The sequence below is a fragment of the Apis mellifera genome, linkage group LG1 (genome assembly GCF_003254395.2).
Source record: "Apis mellifera strain DH4 linkage group LG1, Amel_HAv3.1, whole genome shotgun sequence".
Taxonomy (NCBI): Eukaryota; Metazoa; Arthropoda; class Insecta; order Hymenoptera; family Apidae; genus Apis; species Apis mellifera.
The window spans coordinates 9,596,411-9,623,299 of record NC_037638.1 but is presented as its reverse complement, the minus strand read 5'-3'; the positions used below and the strand labels follow the sequence as shown (position 1 = coordinate 9,623,299).

At 31.3% G+C, this 26,889-nt stretch overlaps 1 protein-coding gene across 3 annotated transcripts in view; it reads right to left on the bottom strand.

The window, feature by feature from the left end:
• Positions 1–26,889, bottom strand: part of LOC409608 (peroxidasin) — a 278,859-nt gene that overhangs the window by 13,792 nt on the left and 238,178 nt on the right. For all 3 annotated transcript variants that reach the window (XM_026446245.1, XM_026446246.1, XM_026446244.1), the window contains exon 7: positions 4,725–4,864. In XM_026446245.1, the coding sequence (XP_026302030.1) occupies positions 4,725–4,864 (140 nt within the window). The remainder of the gene's footprint in view (positions 1–4,724; positions 4,865–26,889) is intronic.

The window sequence follows — 26,889 nt, the reverse complement described above, 5'->3', positions numbered from 1 at the left end:
GATTGGAAATTGTTTATTGAATTGACAGTTAATTATAATGGAGTGACAAACTTTACAAATTATTATCGTTGTTATTGATGATGTTCACGCTATTATAACCATCATTGAACTTTCTGTTTATGTTTTTTGTTTACCATCGATAAGCTACGTGCAATTGTATGTGCCGATATATCAATGAGATGTTTTTGGAAAATTGATTCTCCAAAATATTGACGAAAATGTCGATCGAAGCTTAATTAAATTATGAATATTTAAATTTGGATCGATTGAAGATGAAACGACGATGTGTCAAAGATAGATCTGTTTAGAACATCTAGGAAGAATATTAAGAATATTGTAAGATATATTTGTTTTATGGAATCTACAAATACTTGTATTTACATGAGGGATTGTATTTTAATAAGAATTTAAAAGAAAACATATATTTTATGTATTTTAGTATCATGATTAATCAACTTGAAAAAAAGTATCTTTACTAATTTGCAATAATATAAAATAGTTAAAGTTATTTTACGAAGAAGGAAAAAGTTTATGCAAATTTTAATTCAATTTATTTCACGGGGAAGTAATTTTCCAAGCATCGTTAAAACTTTATATAATTAAAATATGTGTACTAAACTCAAAGAAGAAGTGTCGAAGATTATATTACAACTTTTATAAGATACAAGATATAACCATCAAGATTATACGTAGAAAATTTGAAATTAATGGAATAATGTTTGTAGAAATTACAAAAATGTAATTAATATTTAAACGAGTTTTTTTTTTTTTTTAGTTTCAATTACAACTTTAAAATATTATTACTCATAAAATTCTTCTATCTTTTGAGATTACGTCACACTATCCTAATCTTCCTCTTCAATTTGCTCTCCGAATCGAATCAAATCTATCGACGCATCTTTATAAAACGCTTTAGAAAGTTCAGATCCAAAGCATAACTATAACGTTTGCTTAACAATTTATCGAGAAATCGAGACCGCGTATGCTTCGCGTTACGTAGAGAGCTCTGTTCCTCACTGATAACGGTGTTTGGGAGGCTCGAAGGAAAACGAAAGGTTATAGCCACCCTTAGATATAATTTTCCACCGTTTTGCACGCTTCATAATTGATTCTCCATAATCTCTATCTGTTATCGTTCCTCCCTTCCATTCTCTCTCTTTCTCCGTTTATGTATTAACCGCGAGTACGGATGAGTAATCGAAGAAATTACGAAACGTGACACGATCTCATGAAAATTCTGGGTGTGACGGCTCGCTCGATTGCCGGTTCTTCTCGATTTTCATTTCCCTCGAGACATTTACATAACCGACAACGGGAAGAAAATAGCCTACCGTCTGGTATTAAGCACGTCGACCCGAAGTGGCACTCACGACCGAACAACTTCCGATTCGCGCAATCTCCGTCTCACGATTGAAGAAGATCGTAATTTTTCTCGCAATCGAGGCTCTCGTGGGAAAACGGAAAATCATTGTTTGTCCATTCGAAGAAATATTCTTGATGGTAAATGAAATTGAACTTGGTGAGTTTCGTGCCAAGTTAATTTTATACGATTTGATCTTCGATCATCATCTGTTTAATGAAACGCGTTTATATATGATTTATTGTAAATCATTAAATTTTATTATTATATTTAATAAAAAGAATATTTTGGAACTAACTGACGATTTTCGAAAGATGATTTCAAGTTTATTCTTCGTCAAGATGTTTATTTCTATGGACGAATTTATCAATGAAGAGCATTGGCCAATTACAAAGCTCGTAATGTCGGATATATCATCGAGTCATCAGAACAAACAAACATGAATACGTAATATTAAATCGTTGCATATGAAATGATTAATTTCCCAACTGTTTAAAATCATTCAAAATTTAACGAATAAATTAAACAACACTCGTACATTTAATCGGTTGAAGTTAATCGAACACGACTCGTATCGTATTTTATTTTAAAAAGAATTTTGTAATTATATATATGAAAAAAAACTTATGATATGATAATATTTTTCACAGAGTCGTAAATGTAATTTACATCATCCAGCCTTAAGTGAAAACGTTCGTTATCGATACTATACGACACCGTTAGCTACGAAATTACAAAGTTTCTTAAAACCAAAGTCGACGTTCCGCGTAAAAAACACACATACCAGCTCGCTGGATACCGAAGTTTAATATCAGTAAGAAGAGAAAGGAGATCGGGGAGGAAAAAAGGCAGGTGGTCCCGTGTAGAAAATTGGACGCAGTCCAGAGAAAACGCTGAACAAGGGAAAATGGTAACGCAATATACAATATAATGAATGGAACACTCAGTGTATCGTTAACTACTATTTCTGACGCGAACGTATCTTCTCCACGAGCACGTTAATAGAACTGTTGATTGATAATTCTTTCTTATAATGGATGAAAAATATGAACAATTTCGAATAAAATAATTTTGAATCATTATTTTCCTATAGAAGAAAAATTTTTACGATCGAATAAAGGAGATTTTATTCACTGTTGGAACAAATTTATCAGAATGGAAACGTACACGAAGAAAACAATTTCGTCGACAATTTGAAAATTTCTGCCGATTTAATAGCCGATGAGAATTTAATTGTAACGAGAAGACCGTTTCAAAGTTGAGGCACAAAGAAATTGTATGCAACAATTGGGAAACGAAACATTGTTATCGAATGGTGGACTCGCCTCGCGTTAAGAAATTAAGTTCTTTCTAAGATTGTTCCAATCTCCATAAATCGAATAGAGGTAAACAAGTATCTGTTCAGAAGAACTGAATTGTTCTTTCGACCAATTAACCTGAAACGTTTTCATCGTTCAACGTCGTCGCAAAAAGCCTGGGAGAATGAATAATTTTTTAAACAAAATATTCGAACAGAATGTATTTTGTTTTTATGTTTCTTTTTCTCTCGGCTTTACATTTTTTTCGATTATCAATAATAAATAAATAAATTGATTTTTAAAATTCTTGAAATAATTTTGACAATTTTTTTCAGTTAAATAAATATATAACGCGACGCATTTAATCAAAATATTTTATCAGATTTTTATGAATATTCTAATTACGAAGAATTTAATTTACAATTCTAAATTTTAAATTTTGTCTATACGCATTATACAATCACGAAATTTCACGTGATGTAAACACACGAATGTAGAGAAATTATTTTGATCCGAAATTTACGAAGCATACACGCATTTGACAATCGATCTAAAACCTGATCCGTGTTCCTCTATTCACCATGTCGATTGTTTCAACATCCTGGATTTAGTTTGAAGAACGAACAAATAAAACAGATCCGTTCTACACAATTCTATATATTCCAATATAAATGTTATAAATCTGTATATCTAAATGATTTTCATCGAGTTTGCTTGGAAATGCAATTTCGTATCTCGGTATTTTTGTTCCCATACAAGTTCATAAGACACGATATTGAACGTGGTACGCGCATTTTGCATAATTTCTGTTACATAGCATAATTTATTTGACGCGTATTCAAAATTTTCTATAAAAGACACGATTATTGTGAATGTATTTAAAAGAAAATAAAACTTGTTTCGAATATCCGAATGTGGAATCAAAAATTTAACAGATAATGAAATGGAAATAATATTTATATGTAAAAATAATGATTGGATGAGAAAGCATGGATGATGATATAAATGTTCAAAATGTTTTGCAGATACGAAGGTTAATTATTAAATGGATAATCAATGTGTAGTTATATGGATTTAAATATTCAGAATTTTTTGTACAGTTTAAAAAATTCTGGTTATAATATCCGTGGTTATACAAAATAACGAGAATTTTTAAATTTAGAATTTTTCTTTTGATTTCCATAGATATTCCATGAAAATTGAAATTGGAGAGCTCTTTTCAAGATTATTCGACAAAGGATTGAATCAATAATCGATTTTATCTGCTAGAATATTAAAAGAAAGAGCATGAATTTATTGAAAAATTTTATGAAAATTTAATGATATATTTAATTCTACAATTCTCGTGAAGAAGATTATAGAAAGAATACCATTCTTTCATCGATAGTTTACATTTAAAGTTTCGAAATTTCCATTAATACATATAGTGGCTTGATTGTCTCGTTAATCACTTTGCTTCGCTACTGCCATTTCAATGAACGATATTTCACTCTAATATATCATTCTTAAAATTTCATTTCTGTCAACGTGATTTATTATGAAAAATCATATTCTAAATTCCTTAAATCTTACACGTGTACGTATTCTCTATTGAATTTTTGTTCTCGAATGATCAGGATCAAAAATTCTGATTAAATTCTAATAATTCACAATAATTTTTCAAAGGAATTTTTCAATAAAAATATAACGATCCAAATAATCATTAGAACAGGATAAAAACTTGTTACAAAATTCAGAAAATATTCTGAAACTTGTGTAAAAATCGTAGATCTTTTCCATTCCATGGAAAAAATTCGAGCTATCAAAAGTACTAAATGAACAATGGCGTCACTAAATCACCCAAGCAAACTTTTACCACGGAGCTCAATTACTAAAATGGCCACCATTTACGCAAACACGTATCTCGCAAATTTACACATCACACCCAAGCATACACGCTCGACCAATTCCAAAAAAAAAAAAAAAAAAAAAAAAAGAAAAAAAAACATAAAGAGACATGCAATAGGGACGAATACACACTTGATCTGGATATAATCGAACCGCCAGCCGCCGATAAACAAACGTACCATTTAATACGTGGACGGAAACCGTGGTGGCGGCCGCCACATCCGCCAATGCGCAACTGTAATTCCCGCTGTCTTTTTTATTTGCGTTTGCAATGTAGAGCCTGGATATCGCGCCACTGGCGCCCATGTCCGTCTTCACGCTGGAACAGAAAGCAAAAATTGTGTAGAAACGGAACCTCCATGTTGCCTTTTTAACGGTTTCGAGGAAAAACAGACATCATGGATATCTTCTTCTCACTTCGCAAATACGGGAAATGATCATAATCAAAGGAGTTTATTTTCAACCGAGAGAAATTCGCGCGATTAAACGTTATTAAACGTTAAAGGAGATGAAAAATTATTTGACCAATGAAATAATTTAAAGGAAAATGAATATTTAAATTCGTTCAATTTCTTTTTTAAATAAGAATTTATGATATAAGAAATTCAAATGAATATTATGATTGTTGGATAAATAGTTATAAATGTTATAGATCATCATTTATGAGACACGAAGAATAAGCTAGTTAGTGATCAAGTAATTAATCACTCATATATTATGGATCATTTATTCATCGATCAAATAAACGGAGACAATTATAATTATAAAAATTATAAAGTTTCTAAACTTTTTATATACATAAGACATTCATAAGCAAGTAAGTAATATAATTTACTTGTTGATCAAATAGTATTAAAAAAGTATACAACGACATATAATAACAATACAGATTAATATAGAATCGTTCATTTCAAACTTGAAACTCGAACAAGATAAATCGACAAGATAATATCAGAATCCTCTCCGCTACGCGATAACACAAATAAAATCATAAACTTGGTTATCGAAGAAACTCTTAAACACTTAAAAGAGAGATCGTTCTCCACTTTCGACCCGTTCAACCCATCCAAATTGGTCCCTCTCGAAAAAGAATCGAACATTTTTCCCGGGCTACCAACGAAAGAAGAGAAAGAAGGGGGTGTAAATCAAGTTGAATCCTTGGTGTGGCGTCTGCTGCTGGCAGATCGACCGTTCCTCCTTCAGAGTTCACCCTCTCGGCCAAGACGTGGCATGGGACGGTTGCGGCCCATATTACGCGCCCTTGGAACACCATCATCGTCGGCCATCCAACCCAACGTGAAACACTTTCATTCGATTTACGGGACGCACCTCCTGATAATGACATAACCGAATTTACGAGTGTATCTGGAATGTCGAGGAGAAAAATTTCCCTCCGGCCATTGAATTACGAAACTGGTACGCGACTCTGTGTTCTTCTGTGCGAGGGAAGGATCGATTTCATCGATGGCAATGAAATAGTGGCGTCTCTTATCAGAAGGGATCAATTGCAAATTTTCCTTCTCAATTGCCATTGATATTCGATGGCATATGTTTTTGATCTTCGATCTTCTCTTTTATCGAAATTTTAATCGAATTTGTAATTTCGACTTTGTATTGTATCGTGTGTCGATACTTTTGTGTTGATAATTTTTTACAATTAATCGCAAAAATCTTTATATGGTTTATCAAAATTGAAAGTAAATTACAATAATTAATGGAATATCATTTGAAGAGAGTGAAAAGTCTTGAAGTATTAGTTTTATTTTTTTAAATATAACTTCGTGATGGTACGAGATAGAAGAAAATTTAGTTATTAATTGTGAAATTAGATTTTTCAAGATAGATAAGTTTTCGATAAAGTATGAAGGCTTTTGTAATTTTAGATTCAGAAATTCGATATCTAGATACTTTAAATTCCTTCTATTAAGCAATTTATCAAGGTAAATTAAATCGAATATATTACAGATATATCATGGATAAAAATTACAATGAATTAAGTAATTGAAAAATTTCTCCTGTTTTCGTATCAAATTTTCGAAAATGAGGATCAATTCTCCCCAATAATAGAAAGCAATATCCAATAGAACGAAAATAAATCATGTTACTTCGAATTTCCAATCGTGCACGGTCGCAATGCAAATCTAGTGTCTTCATTTCAAACAATTTCACTTTATTTCGTACAATTGATTTCGACAAACATTCAATTGCGATTCCCAATGCAATTGGTGAAATCCAATTTCAATCGGAGGGGGAAAAAAATTTTTGTCGAAACGAAATCAATCGAATTTCGGCAAAATGACGTTTTTTCCGATACGCATACGAATATTCACGAGTATCGAACACGAGCTGGGAAGCCTATTTAAATATGGGATACTGTTTCGTTCCTTGTTTGAATAGCATTGCTCCATTGGGAGGAACATATACATGTAAAAAAATAAACGGTGGAAATTTAATATACATTAGAATATATATGGATATACGTGCAATGGAATAATAAAATATTCTTATTTCTGAATTATAATCTTTCAAATTGGGAAATATTGGAATAAATTTGAATATCATTTGAATATCATAATATATTACTAGATAATAATTTTCAATTTCAAAATAATTTATCTTTACTCTTTAATTTTAATTTTCCATTATGAATTCTTCTTTTAACACCTTATATATGGAAGATATTTTCCAAAATTTCTTCTTGTTTTCTTCAAATTTATGAAAGTTTTAATTAATCGTTAAAGCTATTAGAACTTAGAAGAGTCTTTTCATTTGCTTGATCTTGTAACGCAATAACCAATATAATGACATTTGAGGAACACTTGAGAGCTTAGATTTAGAGTTATATATTTCTGGAAGTGGCTAGGGGAAATGTTAGTCTCTCCTTCGTTTGTTTACTTGCCAACTTCTTCTTCGAGAAGTACCTCAAATACGTGGAAATATTACTTTCTTTGATCGATTGATAGACCAAAATATATTCAAGATGATAGAAATTAATCAACATTCTAATGAAATTATTAACATTCTTATTGCAATACAAATTTCGAATTATAAATAAAAGTTTGTTATTAATTAGATTTTAATGACAAGTTAAAATCTTTTAAAATAACAAAAATTTAAATGTATAAATTAAAACACGATAAAGAAACGTCTTCGACGATATGTAATAACAAATAATATAAATAAATTCCTTGTTAATAACAAATTACTTACGAATGACAAAATAATAATATAACTCTTTTATATACAAGACTCTGCTAGTCATTTGTTCAACAACAAAATAATTAATATTAAATATTTTAAAAATTGGAGATAAACCAGACATAAATAAATAATATAATAATACAACGTAATTTTTTTCATTCAAATAGCACATGATTAATTATTCATAAATGATAACAGTCATTATTTAGTAGATAGATTCTAATCAAATTTCTTCCCTAACAAGTAATACAAGTCAGCCACTTGTTAAACAAGTGAAACGAGACAATTAAACAAGTAGCACAAGTTATTCATTTGCGAGACAGAAAGACCAAGAATGACAAAAGATAATCATGTTTTAGCAAGCGTATGTAATTGCAAGTTACTTGTCTGACAAGTAGGCCACAATAACGTGATCGTTATTATTAATTAAAAGAAAAAACAAAAAAAACACTCATTTGTCAAACACGAAGAATAAGATAATCAGTAAAACATGAGATGGCCATCAATCGCGTCAAACTTTTTCCAAATACCGTTCCTTCCAAGAAAGTCGAAGAAGGAAGCGAGCTAAAGGGATCGGGGTGGAAAGATGCAATGGAAGGAAAAGGTGGCTCGGGAAATGAAGCTGCTGCCTCGCATTCCATCGCATCGGCCCGGTTTAAGAATTCATTCGGGATGCCGCGACGTGGCATCCTGTAACTCCCCTTTAGCTCCATAACCGCTTCCCCTCGCCTAAAGGGCAGCAACCGAGACCTTTGAGAATAACGCATCGGGAACCGTCGTCCTCGCCCCTGCAGGCGCCTCGAGGGAAACCGTTAGGGCGTTAAAAGCACTTGTTGCCACCCCGTTATCGTCACTCTTCCCGTTGCGCTGCTCTCGCCTTCCGACTTCCTGAAATCCAGCCTTTGCGGCCGTTTCGCAAACCGATTATTGCAACCGTGGAACGATCTATCGAGATCTTTGCGATTATGATCGCGGGAGAGATCCGCGATATTCCATTCCTAGGAATTTCTCCTATTTTTGGAATATTTTTCGGAAGGGGTAGTTTTTCTTGACGGAATTTTTCGAGTATTTTTTTTAGAGAAATGTTTGAGAGGATAGGCTCGAAATAAATATATATTAATTGATTGATAAGTTCTAAGATACTTCCGTTTAATCAAGAAAGTTATTATTTTTAATCAAGTTGTTATAATGAAAAGGTTAAAGGAAGAAGAAATAATATTTCATCATATTTATTCTTTTTTGATAATTTCTTCGATTCATCATTTATCAAACTTTTTAAAAATCGTACGATTAAAGTAACACGTCGCATTACGAAGCAAAAATATCAAAATTTAGCAGGCAGTTTGATAAAATGAATCTCCGTTCGGGCGAAAAAAAAAGGGGAGGCAAAAGATGGACGGCAAAAAAAAAAAGGATAGAAATAAAGTGGGCAGTATCGTTCCTAATTCAGGTCGGCCGTTGTCGGCCCCCCTCCTCGTTCGCACGTCACAAGAGGGACACGTGTGACGATAATTGTCCATCGGACTTGTTGTAACAAAGCTCGTGACATCGATCCACGGTGATCCGACTCGGGCTGGAATTCTCCCGATTGGCACCCTGGGAGAGATATCCACGCCATTTACGATTTGTCCGCCTAACGCGCGTGTCCATGTCTCGCGCCTCGAACATTTTAGCCGTCCTATTTTTATTTTTATTCCTCCCCCCCCTACTTTCCACTTCTGCCTTTTAATCCTTTAAACGGCTCGATGAAATTGTAAACTTTCCGCCAAATCGTCGAAACGAAAGAGCAAAAAAAAAAAAGAAAGAAAGAAAAAAGCGGAGAAAAGAGAGGAAAACTCGAACAGATACGTTCGACGTTTTGGTTAGATATTCGAAACTCCATTGTAAATGGGTATCGATGAAAGCCGGGTTGCACCCGTTAACTTTTTGACGAAAAATGACAGATACAGGATGTTCAGGAAGTTGTTTCGAATCGGTTATCGGGTGAATTTGTGGTTAAAATTGATGTATCGGAAGTTTTTATAACGTGGGATGATGTCGGGCGAAAATATGCGGGCAGTGTAATTATTTTTGCGAATTGTTTTCGTGAAATAAAGGTAGGATCGTGCGTTTTAATTAGTGAAATAAAGGTAGAGTGTATTGCTTTTTAGATTGCTTTTTTTTTTTTTTATGGATCGATAACTTAAGTGCATAAATATTGCTTGTATTTATCTTTCGAGAAATTTGAATTTTTGTTTGCGATAAGTGTAAAGAAGGATTTATTTTTTTTATTGTACATTTGTATTATATTGAATCTATTGTAATTCTGTTTTTCTCGAAAATACATGAACGTGGATGTACAATATTTGTGTAGTAAACTATCGATGTGATATCAATATTCAAAAAAAAAAAAAAAAAGAAAGAAATAGTATTCTTCAATTGCAATTTGTTTCAATTTATTTAATTTGTTAAATTTCGCGTTCATTCACTGTGTAATATCTCCGATAGAAATAAATTTACATATCACACAATGAATATTAAACATCAAATAATTATCAAAATGTGCATACGATTTTACAGTGATAATGCATTCGTTCTAGAATATTAATTTTATAATATGAGATTAAGGAACAATATTAAATTATTAAATTCGATATAAATCAATATAAAGGAATAATAAATATAAAAAGTACCAGCGTTATTTTGAAAATATAGAAAATAAATTTTTCCTCTATACGTATTTTCAAATTTCCATTCATTCGATTATTATAATATCTCGAGAGAGAGAGAAAAAAACAACGTAGAGAGAAAATCATAAATATAAGTTATCTTTCCTCCAAAGAATCTTTTCGTTTAAAAAAGAGAATAAAAAATATTCATGTTTCGCTTTACTTGTCAAGAATCTTTTCTCCCTTCGTCACTTTTCATTTCTTTCTATCCTTCCATCACTTCGTGAAATAATTGGCGAGTTCAGTGAACAAGAAGAGATCGGTTCAAGGTGAAAACTCGGAGCAAATGGGGACGCAGTTGGCGAGGACAGTGCATTTTTAATAACATTCCCGTGTCAATCTTTCTCATCCCTTTTATTCCATCTTTAATCCCGAAACGCTCGTATCCACGAATTGGAGAACCGCTTTCCTTCTCTTTCTTTCACTTCTCCCCGTTTCACTTCTCTGTTTCTCTTTCTATCTCGTTTCACGCTTTTATTTTTTTCTTTTTTTCTTCCTTCTTTCCTTCCTTTCTTTCTTTCTTTCTTTCCGCCTTTTTGTTTCACCTTTCTCTGTCCCCCGTCAACGCTTCATATTCGCAAGAATTTAATTTCAAACGTTTTTCCCAGAGCGGATCGTGTCACGAAAAATCAACGGTTGAATTCTCGACTAGGTCGGAGCGATTTCTCGAACCTGTTCTTGGACATCCGAGGACATCCACCCTTTATTGTGAGGTCGATGGATCGGATTGAAAACGTTTGGAAAAACGTTTAATAGAAGGTGAAATGTTACGTGTAAGAGAAACGTGTATTTGAAAAAGACATATATAGATTATCATCTTGAATAATAAAGATGATATATCAATTTTTTTAAAATATCTTCTTCTATCGATTTGGCAAAGTATGAAAAGATTCTGGATATTGTATCAAGCTTGTGAAAAACTAATATCGATTTCGAAATTTCAGTTTTGAAAAATCATTTGGAAAAATTTGTGAAAAATATTATGTAATATGGAATATTATTTGATTCTTGAAGCTTGATTTAAATTGAAATCCATTTTGCACTTCAAAATTTGATAAATCATGCACATTTATTACATCAAAGTATATATATAAAAGAAATATTTTTCATTGGGATAATTGCATTAACAAAATTTCGAAGCGTTTAAAATGAAATGCTTGTACAATTTTCTTCCTCGATACTCCAGTTTATAATGCAAGATAATTTTGTTCCTGTTTAATTAAATTAACAATTTAATTTTATTCCTAGATCGAAATACACTGATTAGGAGGACGATGTAATTAGGGACAAATATCCAATGAATATTCTTTCTATTTGAAAAATATCCATTACTGATAATTGGAAAACTCAATTTATAATGAAAAAAAAAAAGCCAGGATGGTCGTTAGATAGGAATTAAACTTTTAATTTCAAGAAGGAGGAGGAAGATGAAATCAATAAGTGAACTTTCCTTTGCTATATCGAGGTGAGATATCCTCCGTCTCAAATCTTTCTCTTTCATATGCTTATTTCCGGGTTAATCGTGAATCAAGTTTCGAAAGATCTTGGCGGAAGCGATCTCCTCTCCCTCTCGTCATAAAGCTAAGCGGAAGTTCGGCTTAGTTATGAAAGTTCCAACAAAGTATTCGGTGATTAAGTAAATTGGAGAGAAATCGATCTTTCTATAGACCTTCGACGGTATCGGATTCCTTTCGGCAAGTGGAACTATTCTTATCTCTTTAAAAGGGGCGAAGAAAAAGAAGCGGAAGTGAGAAGTGATTTTTGAAACGAATGGAAAGCAATAATGAATATCGTTGAGGATGAAAATGTCACGTTGTCGCCCCGCTCACATTTTCTATTTTATTGCTCATGATTTTATATCTCTGCTCTGAAGGGAAATTAAATTTATGATACATTCTATGAAACGATTTTACGATTTCGCGTGTGTAATATAATTAAATTTCATCGTAAACACGGGAGAAGAGAAGTAAATCATATTTCTGACGCGTGTGAACTGAGTGTGGATGTATGTATACATTCGTGATGCGTGATTATTTTGCTCTTATTCAAAGCGTGGATGAAATCGATTCAATTGTCGTGGAAAAAAAAAAAATAAAGAACTTATTGACATAATCTATTAATCAATTTCTCTCGTGTTAAATTTTGGTTTGATAAATTTCAATTTTGCATTTTCCTCTTTATTAAATAAAACACAATGGGATACATATTTGTTTTTAAAGTAATTTTCATCGAATATGAATGATTCAATATCTTTCATATTAATTTAACAAAATACGATCATCAGATTCAAAAAGGATATTGGAAAATATGAAATGAAAATAAAATTATCTCGCAATTGTATTTTTTCGAGGAAACGTTGCAGACGTCTAATACGATCTAATTTTCAATATTTCAAATTTTTTTAATAACGACTTTTTTTATTAACGACTCCCCTTTGCGAACGACTTGACTCAGAGATTTAAAAGATGGGTTAAATATGGAACGTGTTATTGTATGCGGGACATGCTTCCAATTTTAAACCGAATATCTCTGAAAGTTTAATCCCAAGACCAAGGGATGCACAGCTTTCGAAGCAGATCCGTTCTTTTCGTTGGTCACGTATCTAAAGCACCATCCCTACAATTTCACCCTTGCGAGTGCCTCGATTACCCACTTATAACATTCTTTCGATTCCAATTTCAGTAGCTCTCGTGGTTTCGAGCTCGTGTTACGGCTGAAATTTCAAACCCACTGTCATCTGAACACCGATAGTATCGTTGTTCTATTAACGACATTCCTTTATTCGTATTTACCTTGAACGCAATACGGAATTATGAGTTGGTGCGAAACTTGATAAAATTTTATTTTTCACTGGAGTATTTTTTGTCACAAAATTAATTGATAAGAGAATCACCAAACAAACTAGAGAACAATCTTTGTCAAATTAACATAAGAAGACTTTGAAGAAGATGTACAAAAAATTTTGTTAGTATAAAGTCAATATAATTGTGTGATTGATAACAAGATATATAACTTCTCTTATTTTATATCAATTTTAAGTGTATAAATTATGAATTTAAATTAGAGGGAAGAAAATATAATTTTTTAACTGATAAAATATTTTTTTAAAAAATATTATAAATTCAAAGCTTTAATAGTGAAGATAAAATTTTTCAACTCAAAACTTAATTTATGTTTCACTATTAACTAAATGTAAACTATTCTCTTGTTCCAAAATATAAAATAATGAAAAATGGGTTAATATATCTTAATTCATGATCTTATCATAGAAAATTTCTATTCAAGATATTAATTTCTTCATATTTTGTCATTTTTCCATATACTATGATTATATTATAAATTCCATGAATGACAAATGACCCTGTTGCTTCAAAATATCTCCAAAATAAGAAAAGAATGCATTATTATATTTTCTTATATATATATTTTTTTTAATTTATGATTTTATTATGTCATTTTCAAAATTAAATTCAAATTTCACAATTTTATCACAATTATCAACGTAATTCCAATATAAAATTCGAATAAAAATCGTCGTAATGCCAGTTTCGCGCTCTTGGATCGCGTTTAATTTATTTTTGGTTATTTTCTGCGTGAATCTAGCAAACGAGTGACCATTTTCGCAGTCGCTGAATACGCAAGCCACCGACCTCAATGCAATTACCTACTTCGCTAACGTCAAATATTTAGTTAAACGTAGTTTCTCTCTATTTATGTGTACAAAAAACGGGAAACATGCAGTTCCTGAGCGTTTGAAACTTCTAAATTTAACAGTGAAGAAACACGTTAAATTTTACGAGGTGAAATATTTAAGTATATAAATTAATTCGGTGTTTATGCAGTAATAACATGGCCACTTTCTGCTCAGGCTCGTTACTAGAGAAATCTCATTAAGACATATTCACAACTAAGAAAAATAAAATATATTTCCTGCAATTATTATGTTAAAAAAATATATAAATTGATCAAAATTTGTAAATTTATATCATTCTTCTGCTAACTTCAATCTTTTCTCTTCCAGTGTTCAAGTCATTGTGACCTGTTAGTCCAATGAATCATGAATTCAATTCCATCTTTCTGTTTTTTCTTTTCTATTCATCTTTAAACTTATAACTATTGAAAGTATAGTACATCAAACTCAAAATTTTTGAATTACTAATATATTCCATCCAAAATCCAAATATTCAAACAATATATTAAATTAAAATTAAAATTATATCCAAGTGAAGTTGCTATTAATTTCCAATTAATTTCAACAAAATTAGAAAAATGTTGGCTATAAGAAGAAAAATAAAAAATTAGGTAGCAACATACAGATAGAAATCATACATTTAAAAAATTAATTGATCAGAATTTCATCATTTCAACAAGCTGAAGAAATTGGAATTCCAATATTCACTCTACATGCATATATTCTTCATTTTTTACGTTTTCAATTTTATAAAATCGATCTTTGCACAATACTCTTGCTGGATTGAAGGGGAATGAATGATGCTTTACACTTTTAATCAATACTATCGCGATTCCAGAGTAGGAAGAGTCCTCTAACAAACCGAATTGTCAGTTTATCGCATACCGAACGATACATTCCGGCTGTCTAACGATCCCAAAACCGAGCAACACGCTTTTCCCTCTTTCCAACGGTGCGGAATTTAATTCCAGGAGCGCACTGCCACGAAATTTACCCGCAATTCTCTCCCTTCCTCTCCTCCTCGTCCCGAGTCTCGGCTGCCTTTTCACCCCTCTACACTTCACCCGTCTCCACCTACACCCCCGTAGCTCGTGGACTTCGCTCTTCGCCCTTGGTGGCTCCACCTCCTTCGCGTTCGACCCAGGAATTTTTTTTTCCGCGTCGTTTGCGGGGACACAATGAATTTTCCCAGCTGAAGATTTAAAGGTGCAACCTGCATTTTGTTCACTATACTATATGCGCTTATGTTTTTTTGTTTATTTATTATTTTCGTCTTGAAATTTTCCTCTTCCTATTTTTATATATATATATATATATATATATATATATATATATATTTTTTCCCTTTTTTTGTCGCGTTTCGATTTATTTGCGACAGAAAGTTTCGTTTGCTGGACAAGGGAATAGTATACAGTCGTTAAATGCTGGAACTTTAACGTGTTTTTAACATTCTGTTCGGCTTTCTAAACTCGATGCTCTGAGTAGATTATTATTTGTTTATGTTAGAGTGATAATTGATAATGAATTATCGTAATTTGGAAACATGTCTTTTTAGGCTAACGATTACTAAAAGAATTCTTCTATTTTTCTCTATGAAAGTAATAAATGCAATTTTATATGGAAGACAAAGTAAGAAAACAAACAATATAATGTATTAAAGTATTAAAGATGAGTTAATTAGTTACAACAATAGAAAATATAATCCTTCAAATAATCTTTTAAGGAAACTGAATTACTGATAGATTTATATGGAATTTCACTTATAAATTTTTTCCCTTTAAATTTTTAATTTTATTGAAAAAAAAAAGAAAAAGTATTTCAAATCGTGTATATTCAATATCTAATTTATTATCAAACTAGTATAAAATATTGTAAGGAAATATATAGTTTTGATATATTAAAAAATTTGGTATTATTCCATAAATATTAATTTCAATAAATACATTTTATTCCACTGAATTTCATCAATTTTCAAAACTATCTCTATCTTCGTTTTAATTGCGAACATTTTGTATTTCACTTTCGCTATTTCAATTGGATTAATATTAGCTTACATCAGTCATGTTTACTTGTTTATTCCAGCATGTTATAATACAATCAAGTCAAGCAGATCATGCGGGTACAATCGGATACAACAGTGAAAGGTAGTATATTCGCTTTGATCATTTAAATAAGCCAAAATGTTAAGAAGCTTACGCGTAGAGTGTTTCCAAGTATGCAAATGCGTCAAATGCGTAATTATTCGAAGATAATTTGCAATTTGGAGAAGCAAAAATCTACAGAGATAAACAAATTTAATCGTTAATAATATCTATTATCATTTATTACATTTTTCAATGAATTATGTTACCTTTATTGTTTCATTATTTTTCATCGATTAGGATATTATTATTTATTATTATTTATTATTATCTTTTGAAAAATCATCTAAGATAAAAAAATAGAAGAAGAATAACGTACAGTTAGATTAAAATTTTGCTAGATTAGAATAAATAAAGATTTTATAAATTTTCTTTTCATAAATAATATTTTATATATTTCACGTTGAAATGTATAAACAACTTGAAACGAGAAATAAAATGCCAACTGTAACAACAGAGTAGAGAGGAAGCAAACAGAATTATTAATTTCGAGATAAAATATGATAATTATTCAAAATATATTTGATATAAAATCGTTACAATAAGTATTTCGTTTTCATTTGTTTGTTGATATTTTGCATTGAATATTACCGTATTATCTATGTTATAAAATTTACAATAATTCTTGCAATTTAATAAATATATCTATCTATAAAATTATAATAAGTCAATTATAAGAGAATAAAATTGAAAATAAATATGTTGCAGACTTCATTAAATTTTTATATGTACATTAATTTTTTAATGCTTGTGAAAAAATTAAATTTAAAAATTCAATAGTATCTTATAATTATAATTAAATAAATATAATTCTTTTGTATCATTTTAGTATTTTGCATATAAATTATAATATAAGTATTTAATTTATTTAACGATATAACTATATTATTTTTTAATTATTTTATAAATTACATAAAGTAAATATTCTATAAAGATTTAATAGCCAATTTTATATAAAAAAAAATCGTAAAAAAGAAATATTCTAAAAGAATAAAAACCAGCAAGCTCTAGATCAACTAATAAAAGTTAAGATAAAATTGCACAACTATATCGTACAAATTTTTTACATCACTCCTTCGACATTTTTGTAAAATTACAATAAAATGATCACTTGTGTGCTTCCTCCTTATTTCTGTTCTTATTTCTCTCTTTTTTTTAAAAAAGAAGAAAAAATACAAAAATGAAAAGAATAATTTTGAAACGATTGAAGCTTGTTTATTATTTATTAGCAAGTGGCCACCTCGTTTCACGTTGGTTAAAGAAAGATTTTTTTCTTTTAATTACAAAACAAACCCAACTCGGTCACGAGATGAAGAACCGCAATATCTTTTGACCGTGTATAAAAAACTTGCATTAAAGTGGAATTCATTCTACCACGAGAGATTTTCGCCTATGTTTCTACCCCTTGATTCATGATAGTAATTTTCCATTTCTTTCGTACACCCTTTCTCCCACTCAAACAAATATTCCAGGGGCGTTGACTTTCAATTCTCCATGCTTTCGTTAAACTTTTGATTTCGACTTTATAACGATGAATCAGAGATATTTATATTTTAACAAAAAATAATCTGATGAAATTAGTAAATTGGGATTGAAATAAATGTCAATCGTTTATGAGAAAATTGTGGATGAAGAAATAAAAATTCTAATAAATCAAAAAATATTATTATTTGATTACATTTATTCATTTTGTTGGAGATACGTGCAAACAAGGATACATTTTTCTCTTCTAGAAAAGAATAAGAATAAAAATAAAAAAATTGTTCTCCTCTATGAACAATTTCCAATTTATAAAATTTTAACAATTTGTCAAACTCAAATTTCATATATCATTCATAATATATCCCACAATCAAGTTGTAAAGTCATTTAACAGCGGCAAGATAACAATTCTCAGCCTATTCCTTTATCTCGAGGAATAAAAGGAAGGGACACAAATCTCTTTACAGTTTCTCGAGTTGAAGCAGATTGTACGCGACTCGAAGACAGAGGCAAAGAAGGTGCGTATTACACGAGACGCTACAGGGAATTCGCGGAGGTTCCTCATCCCCTCATTTCCCCATGGAATTTCACGGATTATCCGGGATTTCACCGGCACAATATATCCCATCGTGTATTCTTTTTTCATCGATCGAAACGTCAGATAAATGAACAAATGGTGCAATTTCTTTTTCGAATTTCATTTCTTATGTATATATGCATATTTACTATACGGTTATTTCAACGAATATCAGAGAATAATATTTATATTTGATGGTTACTAGAAGAATAATTTATTCGTTTTCTTTTTTTCATCAATCGAAACATCGATCTTTGAATTTTATTCTTCGAATTTTATTATGTCATCAGATAATTAGAATTTTGAAAAATACGAAAAATCTATTATTATAAAATTAAATGATTTAACGATAAAGAGATTTTTGAATTACGAAAATAATTTCATTTTCAATTCAAAGAAAATTTTATTTCCGAATTCTTCGTATATTCAATTTTTTTATTATTCTCCGTGTAATATTAATTTTAATCATACGATTAAAAAAAAATAAATTTTCATCGACAATGCATCTATAATACATACATACTTACACATAAATTTAATAAAATATATTCTCAATGGATTTATCGTGTCGAATAAAATCGGTGAAATAGCTTCGATGAAAATATTATCTGTGAAATCATCACCGGTGATTAGTATTCGCAATAATGAACGTTTTATTCGAGAGAGAGAAAGAGAAAGAGAATTTAAAATTATCGACAGAAGATAGCCGTGGAAGCATTTCCAAGTCGCGCAAAATCCTCGAACACGCAAAATTTTAGGATGAGATCCTCGTACGTGATTTATATGGTATCCATGAGATTTTATGCCTCCGATGCACAAAGCTGGAACGCGTTAAATCCTTCGAAACGGAGCTCAGTATGATTTTCATGTCTCTCTCTTACCCTCTCTCTCGAATACATACACGTACATTCTACGTTCATTCTCTCTCTTTCTCTCTCTCTCTCTCTTCATCATTCTCGACACGCTCTTTCGTTATTGACAAACGAACACGATACGCAATTTAGTTACAAATTGAAAGTTTGATGGAACCGCGGGGTTTCGGGGAACGATGAGCTGTGGATTCGTGGAAAAAGCTGAGAGCAATCGTTGATGCGTGGAACGATTTCGAAAAGTCCGTCAGCTTAGGCCGCGAAATAGGATCGGTTTGTCTGAATTTAAAAAGTCGATGAACGTGTAAAATAAAAAAAAAGAGAGAGAGAGAGAGAAAATTTGGGATATAAAAGTCGAATACTTTTGCGTTGGAGAACAAAGAAAAATGTGGTCCTGGATGAAAGGGATGGAACGGTTTACAGATGGAAAAAAGAAAATAAAACGAGAGAATAAAAAGTCGAGTATTGTATAGTGAAAAACGGCGATTAGAGAACGAAATCAAAATCTATTTTTGCGAGGGGGAGAAAAAAGAAAAAAGGGAAGTATGAAACTTGAAAAACACGAAGTGGATGAAGTGAAGGAAAATGGAAGATTGGTGAAAAATCTGATTCGAAAGTTCAACGATTGTAAAGGGAAAAAAAAAAAAAACAAAAATAGTAAAAAAAAAAAAGAAAGAAAGAAAGAAAAAACAATAATTGAGAATTATAAATGGTATAACGTAAATTTAACATTAATGAGTTCTCTATCACGAAAATATGTTTCTCGTATCATATGATTAAAACTTTTTCCATGGAACTAAATATTTCAAACTAATAATTGGAATGAACCAGGTAATTAAACTAAAAGTGAAATTTTGAATTTCAGAAAACAGACTGCGTTACAATTTACATTTATTCAATATTATATTCTCATTTAAAAAAAAACTTTCCAAACAGAATCGCAGAATTTATAATCCTACCAATTAATCCTTCAATTAAATTATAACGATAAGGTAGCAAAACAATGTTCTACCAATTCGAGAAAATTATGAGTGAACTTAAACTGCAACTTGGAACAAACTTTCTGCTTACAGTTGTATGTACAACTTGTTGCTAAGAATAAATGTAGTTTTAAAGTCAAGATCCAAATATTCCTCCTGTTATGCTTCTTCAATAAGAAAAACAGTTTCTTCCTCAAACATTATTGTCTTGTATTTTCAATCTCTTTTATTCAAATTTTTTTGAACATCGTTTTCTTTATCGTTTCTAATAAAAAAATAATTTAACACAATACAGTACATTCATCTTTTAATATTAACTTAAAGAACGAGAAACAATTGTAATCGCGAAAAATACAATGAAATCCAAAATGGGATAATACTTGCACTAAATACATGTGCAAAAGAAAAGTGCAATTATGTGGAAAACTCTTTTTTAAATTTCATGTTTTTCAAAAAGTTTATGACAAGACTTCCATAGAATAGAAATCTATTAAGATTCTAATAAGAGTCTATTAAGAAATACATCTGGCCACAATCATCATAAGAGAAGATTAACATTCTCTATTCAATATTCTTAATATTCTTCTTATTCAATATTCTTAATATTTTTCTTATTCAATATTCTTAATATTCTTCTTATTCAATATTCTTAATATTTTTCTCTAATTTATATCGACTTATAACCATGATTAAATCACATTTCTTCACTGATTACTCGCCAATAAATAACGAGGGACATACTTTTAATACGAACTCTGCATAGTGGCGCCCTCCCTCCTCATTCTCGCTCGTACGCGCGAAAATTCAAACTTTCCAACGTTGAGCAATTACGAATTCAACACAAATGGGCAGAGATATGATCGTGCGCCGGATGGTGCTCACCACCACCTTTTCTAAGCTGAAAATTAAATGCGCCGAGCTTGTATCTCTGCATCGTAGCTCAGACACTCCGCGGTTGTCCTTCCTTCGCCGAGTTAATTACTCGGCACGTATAAATGCAATTAGGTAACAGTTTGTATTTGCTTCATTACCCACATCCGTGAAAAATGTAAAGAAAGAGTAGAAACTAGGTTGGAAGGAATAATGTTTCCTTCCATTAGTTTCTGTCGTTGTTGTATTTTGTTTCAAACATTTACACTCGTGACTGATTAAAGAAGTAAGATACAAGTTTTTTACATGATTAATTAATTGTTCCATTGGAAATAATTCTTTGGTGATCTTTTGCATTTATTTGAAAAATTTTAAATTTTATTAAAAGTCATTGATTACTTTATTCGAGTTCTATTTAATTATATTGAAAAAGTTAATTCCAAATTAAGATCAATTGGATCAATAATTTCTTTAAATAGAATAATTTTTTTAATTTTTATTATTTTAGAAAGATTAATTTCTAAACGAATGATATTATTTAAATTTAATCAATCATCCCTTGAATGATTAAATTTTTATTTATCACTTGATCATTCACATTTAGAAATTCCTTTATTAATATCTTATATATTTATCAAAAAGATTTACAATTTTGAGGTTATGTCGTTATTATTCCAGATTGAAGATATCATCCTTATAAATAAACAGCGACTGATCGCATTTAAACATCTTTGGAGTTTCCTTAAATTTGAAACGAAACTAAAGTTTCCTTCCATTTTAGCTACCTCTGTAACCTTTTATCTTCCAAATTTCATCCCATTTCTCTTTCCTTTCCCTTCCTTCTTCTCGTATTCCAGTTCTATAGCTATTTTCATCCTACCGCACTCGATCCACCTTTTCCCCTCTTTTTATCATCCCTTCGACAATTGGCTTCTCCCTCTATGGATTCCCGCCCTTTCTACTCGAACATGTGCAAAAGATGCGCGTGATTGCCGCCACCCTCGACTCGAGAATTCCCACGTCGATTTCCTTATTGCGTATTTGCACGTTCCATCGTTTAGATAACGTATAAGTATTATTATCAGGCTTATATGCGCGATGGTACTTTAAATAAAAGTCGAAATACGAAACAATAGCCTCGCTTTCAAAAATTTAGAAACAGTTTACGGAAAACGATTTTCATGACGCAGCTTTTTTCGTGAAAAAAAAAAAGAACACATTTTTCTCGTTTCGTTTACAGCAAAAATTTTTTCCAAATGTTATTAACTGAAATTATTCCGTAATTTTTTCTTAAAAAACACAACATGTTCGAATGTTGTGATTAATGTTTAAAATCAAGTAAAAAATTTCTAATCAAGTAAAAATATTGTATTGAATTAGAAATTAGATCCTATTGTAAAACGGATAAGGAAGAATGTTTAATATTTATCATTCGAATTAACCAAATTATTCTTCTAACCGATCAAGATTTCAGTTATATATCAGGATATATATATAACATAACGATCAATCGTTTTACTTTCTCGAAACTAGTTCATACATCGTCCAGGAAAAAAATTTCCCTTGTAAGTAGAATAATAATCGTAAGAAGAATTTACGTCCCACTTTAATTAGCCGTGCTTTGATATCGCGTGTCACGATGGCTTTCGCAATGTAAAACTCGATAAACTTTACGAAACATCGTTAAATCGGATAAAAGTAACTTTTCACCAACTCATTTTATTATCTAATATATTAAACGATCGTCCAACTTCATTCGAGTGGTATACATTTATATACGAAGAGGGGGGGGAGAAAAAAAAATCCGATACGCGTAAGAGGTTTACGATCCTTTCTCGCTTTTATGAAACGGAATTAAAACGCTGATTTATCGTTCGATTTTATAGTACAGCGGAATTACCGGAGGGAAAGAGATATAAGTGTTCCGCCGATTACATGCAGTATTTTACCGATACCATTCGTTCCCCCCTCTGATGTTTACTCGTCTTTAAATTACGTAAGTTAATGACGAGGGCTTTCAAGCATGGGTGCTTCATTTTATATTCACTTTGTACGTGGAAAAAAATATATAGCTAACTCGATTTTGTGCTAACTCTTGTTTGTTAATCGCAAAAGTTGAAAAAATTAAAGTTGTATCTTGATATCTCGAAAATTATTTTCCAGAAGCTACTAGAAAATCAAAGTGATCAATTTCATTAAGTTGAGATAAATATAAAGTTAATTAAGAATTTTATATTGAATAATTTCAGAATGATTGTAAAATTTTTAACGATTAAGATATAGAAATATATTATGAATAGATAGTTTTATTAAGAATAATCTTTATGTGGATAGTATTATTTCAAAGAATTGTTTGTAACGTTAGAAATCTACTGAGATATTTCACAAAAGCTGAGGCTATCAAATGGCAAGTGTTTTTTAAAAAATTAATATTAATTTCCATTCAACTAAAGTATACATCTAATTATTATAATTAAAACAGTTGACAAATTATAGAAGAATACAATCTCTTTTTCTTCTTCTCTTTTTTTCTGAAAAGATGCCAATGTTCAGTTGATCCGTTTGGATCAAGAAAATAAGATACATGGGGTCAGATGCCAATATGCGACATCTGGTGTTACACGCTACAAGATTCGCATAACAAGCTCGAAGCTTGCCGTGTTGATGGGAAAAGTTGAAAGCTCAGACGTGTATTTTTTGGCTGCGTATATCCTTTCTTCCTTTTCTCCAACCACTTATATTCCGTTTTCGTATCCATGGTTGCACATCACGTCCTACAACAACAATGAAACATGCCAAATCTTCTTACCTATCTATTCCACTTATTCCCTTTTTCTTCCTATTTGAGCGTCAAACAATACCTCACTTTGTATCTCAATTTTTTGAGGAGGAAAAACATTCTTCGAAACTTGAAGATTCTTGGAAACAGAGAATTTGGATTCATCTTTAAAATGAGCATTGGATAATCGTAAAAGATTCAGAACAATAACAGAATTGATTCTTTCTTTTGAAATGGATCGATTGAAAATTTGTTTATCTTTTTTTCGAACATAGAAAAAAACAATGAAAGAGATCTATCATAAAAGATACGAATGAGTTTCTTTATCCAATAATAATAAGATAATATATATGATATAACCGTTGTATGATAAAGATAAAAGGATACGTACCATATTCTTGTGTAAATGTAATAAGAAAAATTTGAATAACTCGTACGATAAAGTGCATTTAATCTTTACTTAAAGGGAAACTTCCTTAGAATTATTATGATTAGAGAGAAGAATGACTTGTACAGTGGATGACTAATTTTGATACGAAGCTCTAGTCTCTTGTTTGTAATTCACCACACGAAGTGCATTATTTCAACGATAATCACCATCAAAATTCACCGAGAATACGGAATAAGGTTACTTAATAGCAGGTTGTTTATATTGTCCGATAAGGGATGATTTATGGAGCTGGCTTTATATGTTTCTTATCTTCGAATTCGAGAACGGTTCGTATCATCGAGATAAATAGAAATACATGATTGAATATTTTCTCACGATCGGTTTCTTTCAATTAGAAGGAACAAATTGTACGGGAGAGATAATTAATATGGGAGGAGGGAGGATGATAATGGAGCCTTGAAATGCCCCAATTCCTCCATTATCTCCTCTGAAGGAGGATAATAAAAAGATCAAAGAAATCGTGCCCCCGATTTCTAGAAATAATTACGAAAAATGGGTAGCGACAATGAGGAAACTTTATAACAGATGGCTAAACTTGGCCTCCTCGCAGGAAGTTATCTGGTAGCCGCAACGTGACATTAAGTGGACTTTAATTTTTGAAAAAGAACTCGCGGGAAACATGATAATACAAGTTATATGCATTGGCCCAACTAAAACTATTCCTTTTAAGTAGCGAGGAACTTTTTTATCAAACTAACACCGCTTAAAACAACCTACTCTGTACAATTTATATACGTTTGAAAACTTCTTAAATATAAGCCACCATTCTTAATTCCCTTATTTCTTGATGATACGTCGTTGGGGATAATTCTTAAAAAATATTTGTCTTATTTATTATATAAGATAATTCAACATTGGAAGAAGGATTCATTGTGACAGATAATGCAATAAGCTTGATAAAGTCTCAAGTTCAAAGCTCAATATTAACTCGTTCAGATTCTATCGAATCTGTTACATTATCAGTTCTAAATATCAAGTCTCTCCGTCTATGAGCAATCTAAAAACAATCTAGTCACGTTATAAATATATTTTATAATATATTGGAGAGGATAAGAAAAAATCTCGACGATGAAAATTTATATATTTTTTTCAAAAAGAAAAAAAAAAGGAAAAGAGAAATGAATCATGGTCTGAAGAATTGATCCATCGAACACGCGTATCGATCACCAAGAATAGAAGCAACATAAAAGCTTTTTTTCCCGCCTGTTCATCCAGCTTATCTACTTTCCATCATCCGGCAACATCTTGCCAGCGCGAAATCTGGTCGTGCGTTATTAAAGAGTTTGCCGCGTGGCGATACGTCATGTCAACTGTCACGTCCCGAAACGGAGCACGTCCAGCGGACAACGGACGGCCCTTTATCAGTTTCCTGGACGTTCCACATCGCAAGAAAACGTCTCGCGGACTTTATCGAGCTTCGCGGGTTTCTCCGTTTCCACGAGCGAAGTGACATCTTCGTGAGAGGCTATTCGACGTGGAAAGTCGATCCATTCTTATTCCTTTTTCTCTCCTCTCTTTTCCACGAAGGAAATATCGAAGATGTGGCGGCGTAAAAGAACATCTACGAGGAAAACATATTCGAAGTTTTACGGTGTTCATCGATGGAGAGAGAAATTCAAGGTCGAGGAGGATCGATATCGTGGAATCGATTCACATTTTTCTTGGATCGGGAAGAGACGCTTACAAAATGGTTGGATGTTATTTATATACTCTTGCTGGAAGGAAACAGAAGATTTATCTTACGGCTTGATAAAAAGATTAAGAATCTTATTTTAATAATTTTCCGCTCCCTCCGGTTCTTATTCTCGGTTTTTTGCGGGTTTGCATGATTTATGATTCTCCGTAATATTCATTCCAAGCGAAAATAATAATTTTACGAGAATTGTATCAATCTTGAAATATCATTTTTTAATATTCTTCCAACGACCAAAGACTTCCACTTTAAAATGCATTTTGTTCGAAGTCTATAACTCAAATGGCTCGCGAGATACGACAAATCAAACGTGACGTTGAACGCAGACGAAAATCTTGAATGACGACCGCCATTCCTAAAAAAAAAAAGGCTGTGACCCAGTTTCTCCCTGGAAATGCGTACGTCGCGTCTGGTAGAAGTTGAAAAAAAAAAAAAGAGCGTTGACGACGTTCGTCACTGACCAGTACACGCGTGACAAGCGTGGAGCTGTCAGTAACGGGGTGCGAATGAGTGAGAGAGAGAGAGAGAGATACATTCGAAATTATTTTTCCCTTTGAATCAAGATATCTCTGCAACGAAAAATCATATCAACGCAAAAAGCTTTTGAGAAAGAAAGGTATAAAGATTGCAGAGATGTTGACAGTAATACGATGTCACGTTTGTTGAATTGTATTTAAATTAAAATATTTAACGTGGAGCACAACAGCAACGAAGAGTTTATAACAAAGATTCTTTTCATAAGATCCGTTGTATAATATAAAATGAAATTAAAATATATTTTTCTTTCTGAGAGGAAACAAAGATTGACAAGAATTGTTTGGATCTTTCAATTAGATTCTTTGATCGTGCAAGTAATATGCGAATATATGATATAATAGATAAGCCAAGTAGAATGAATCAATT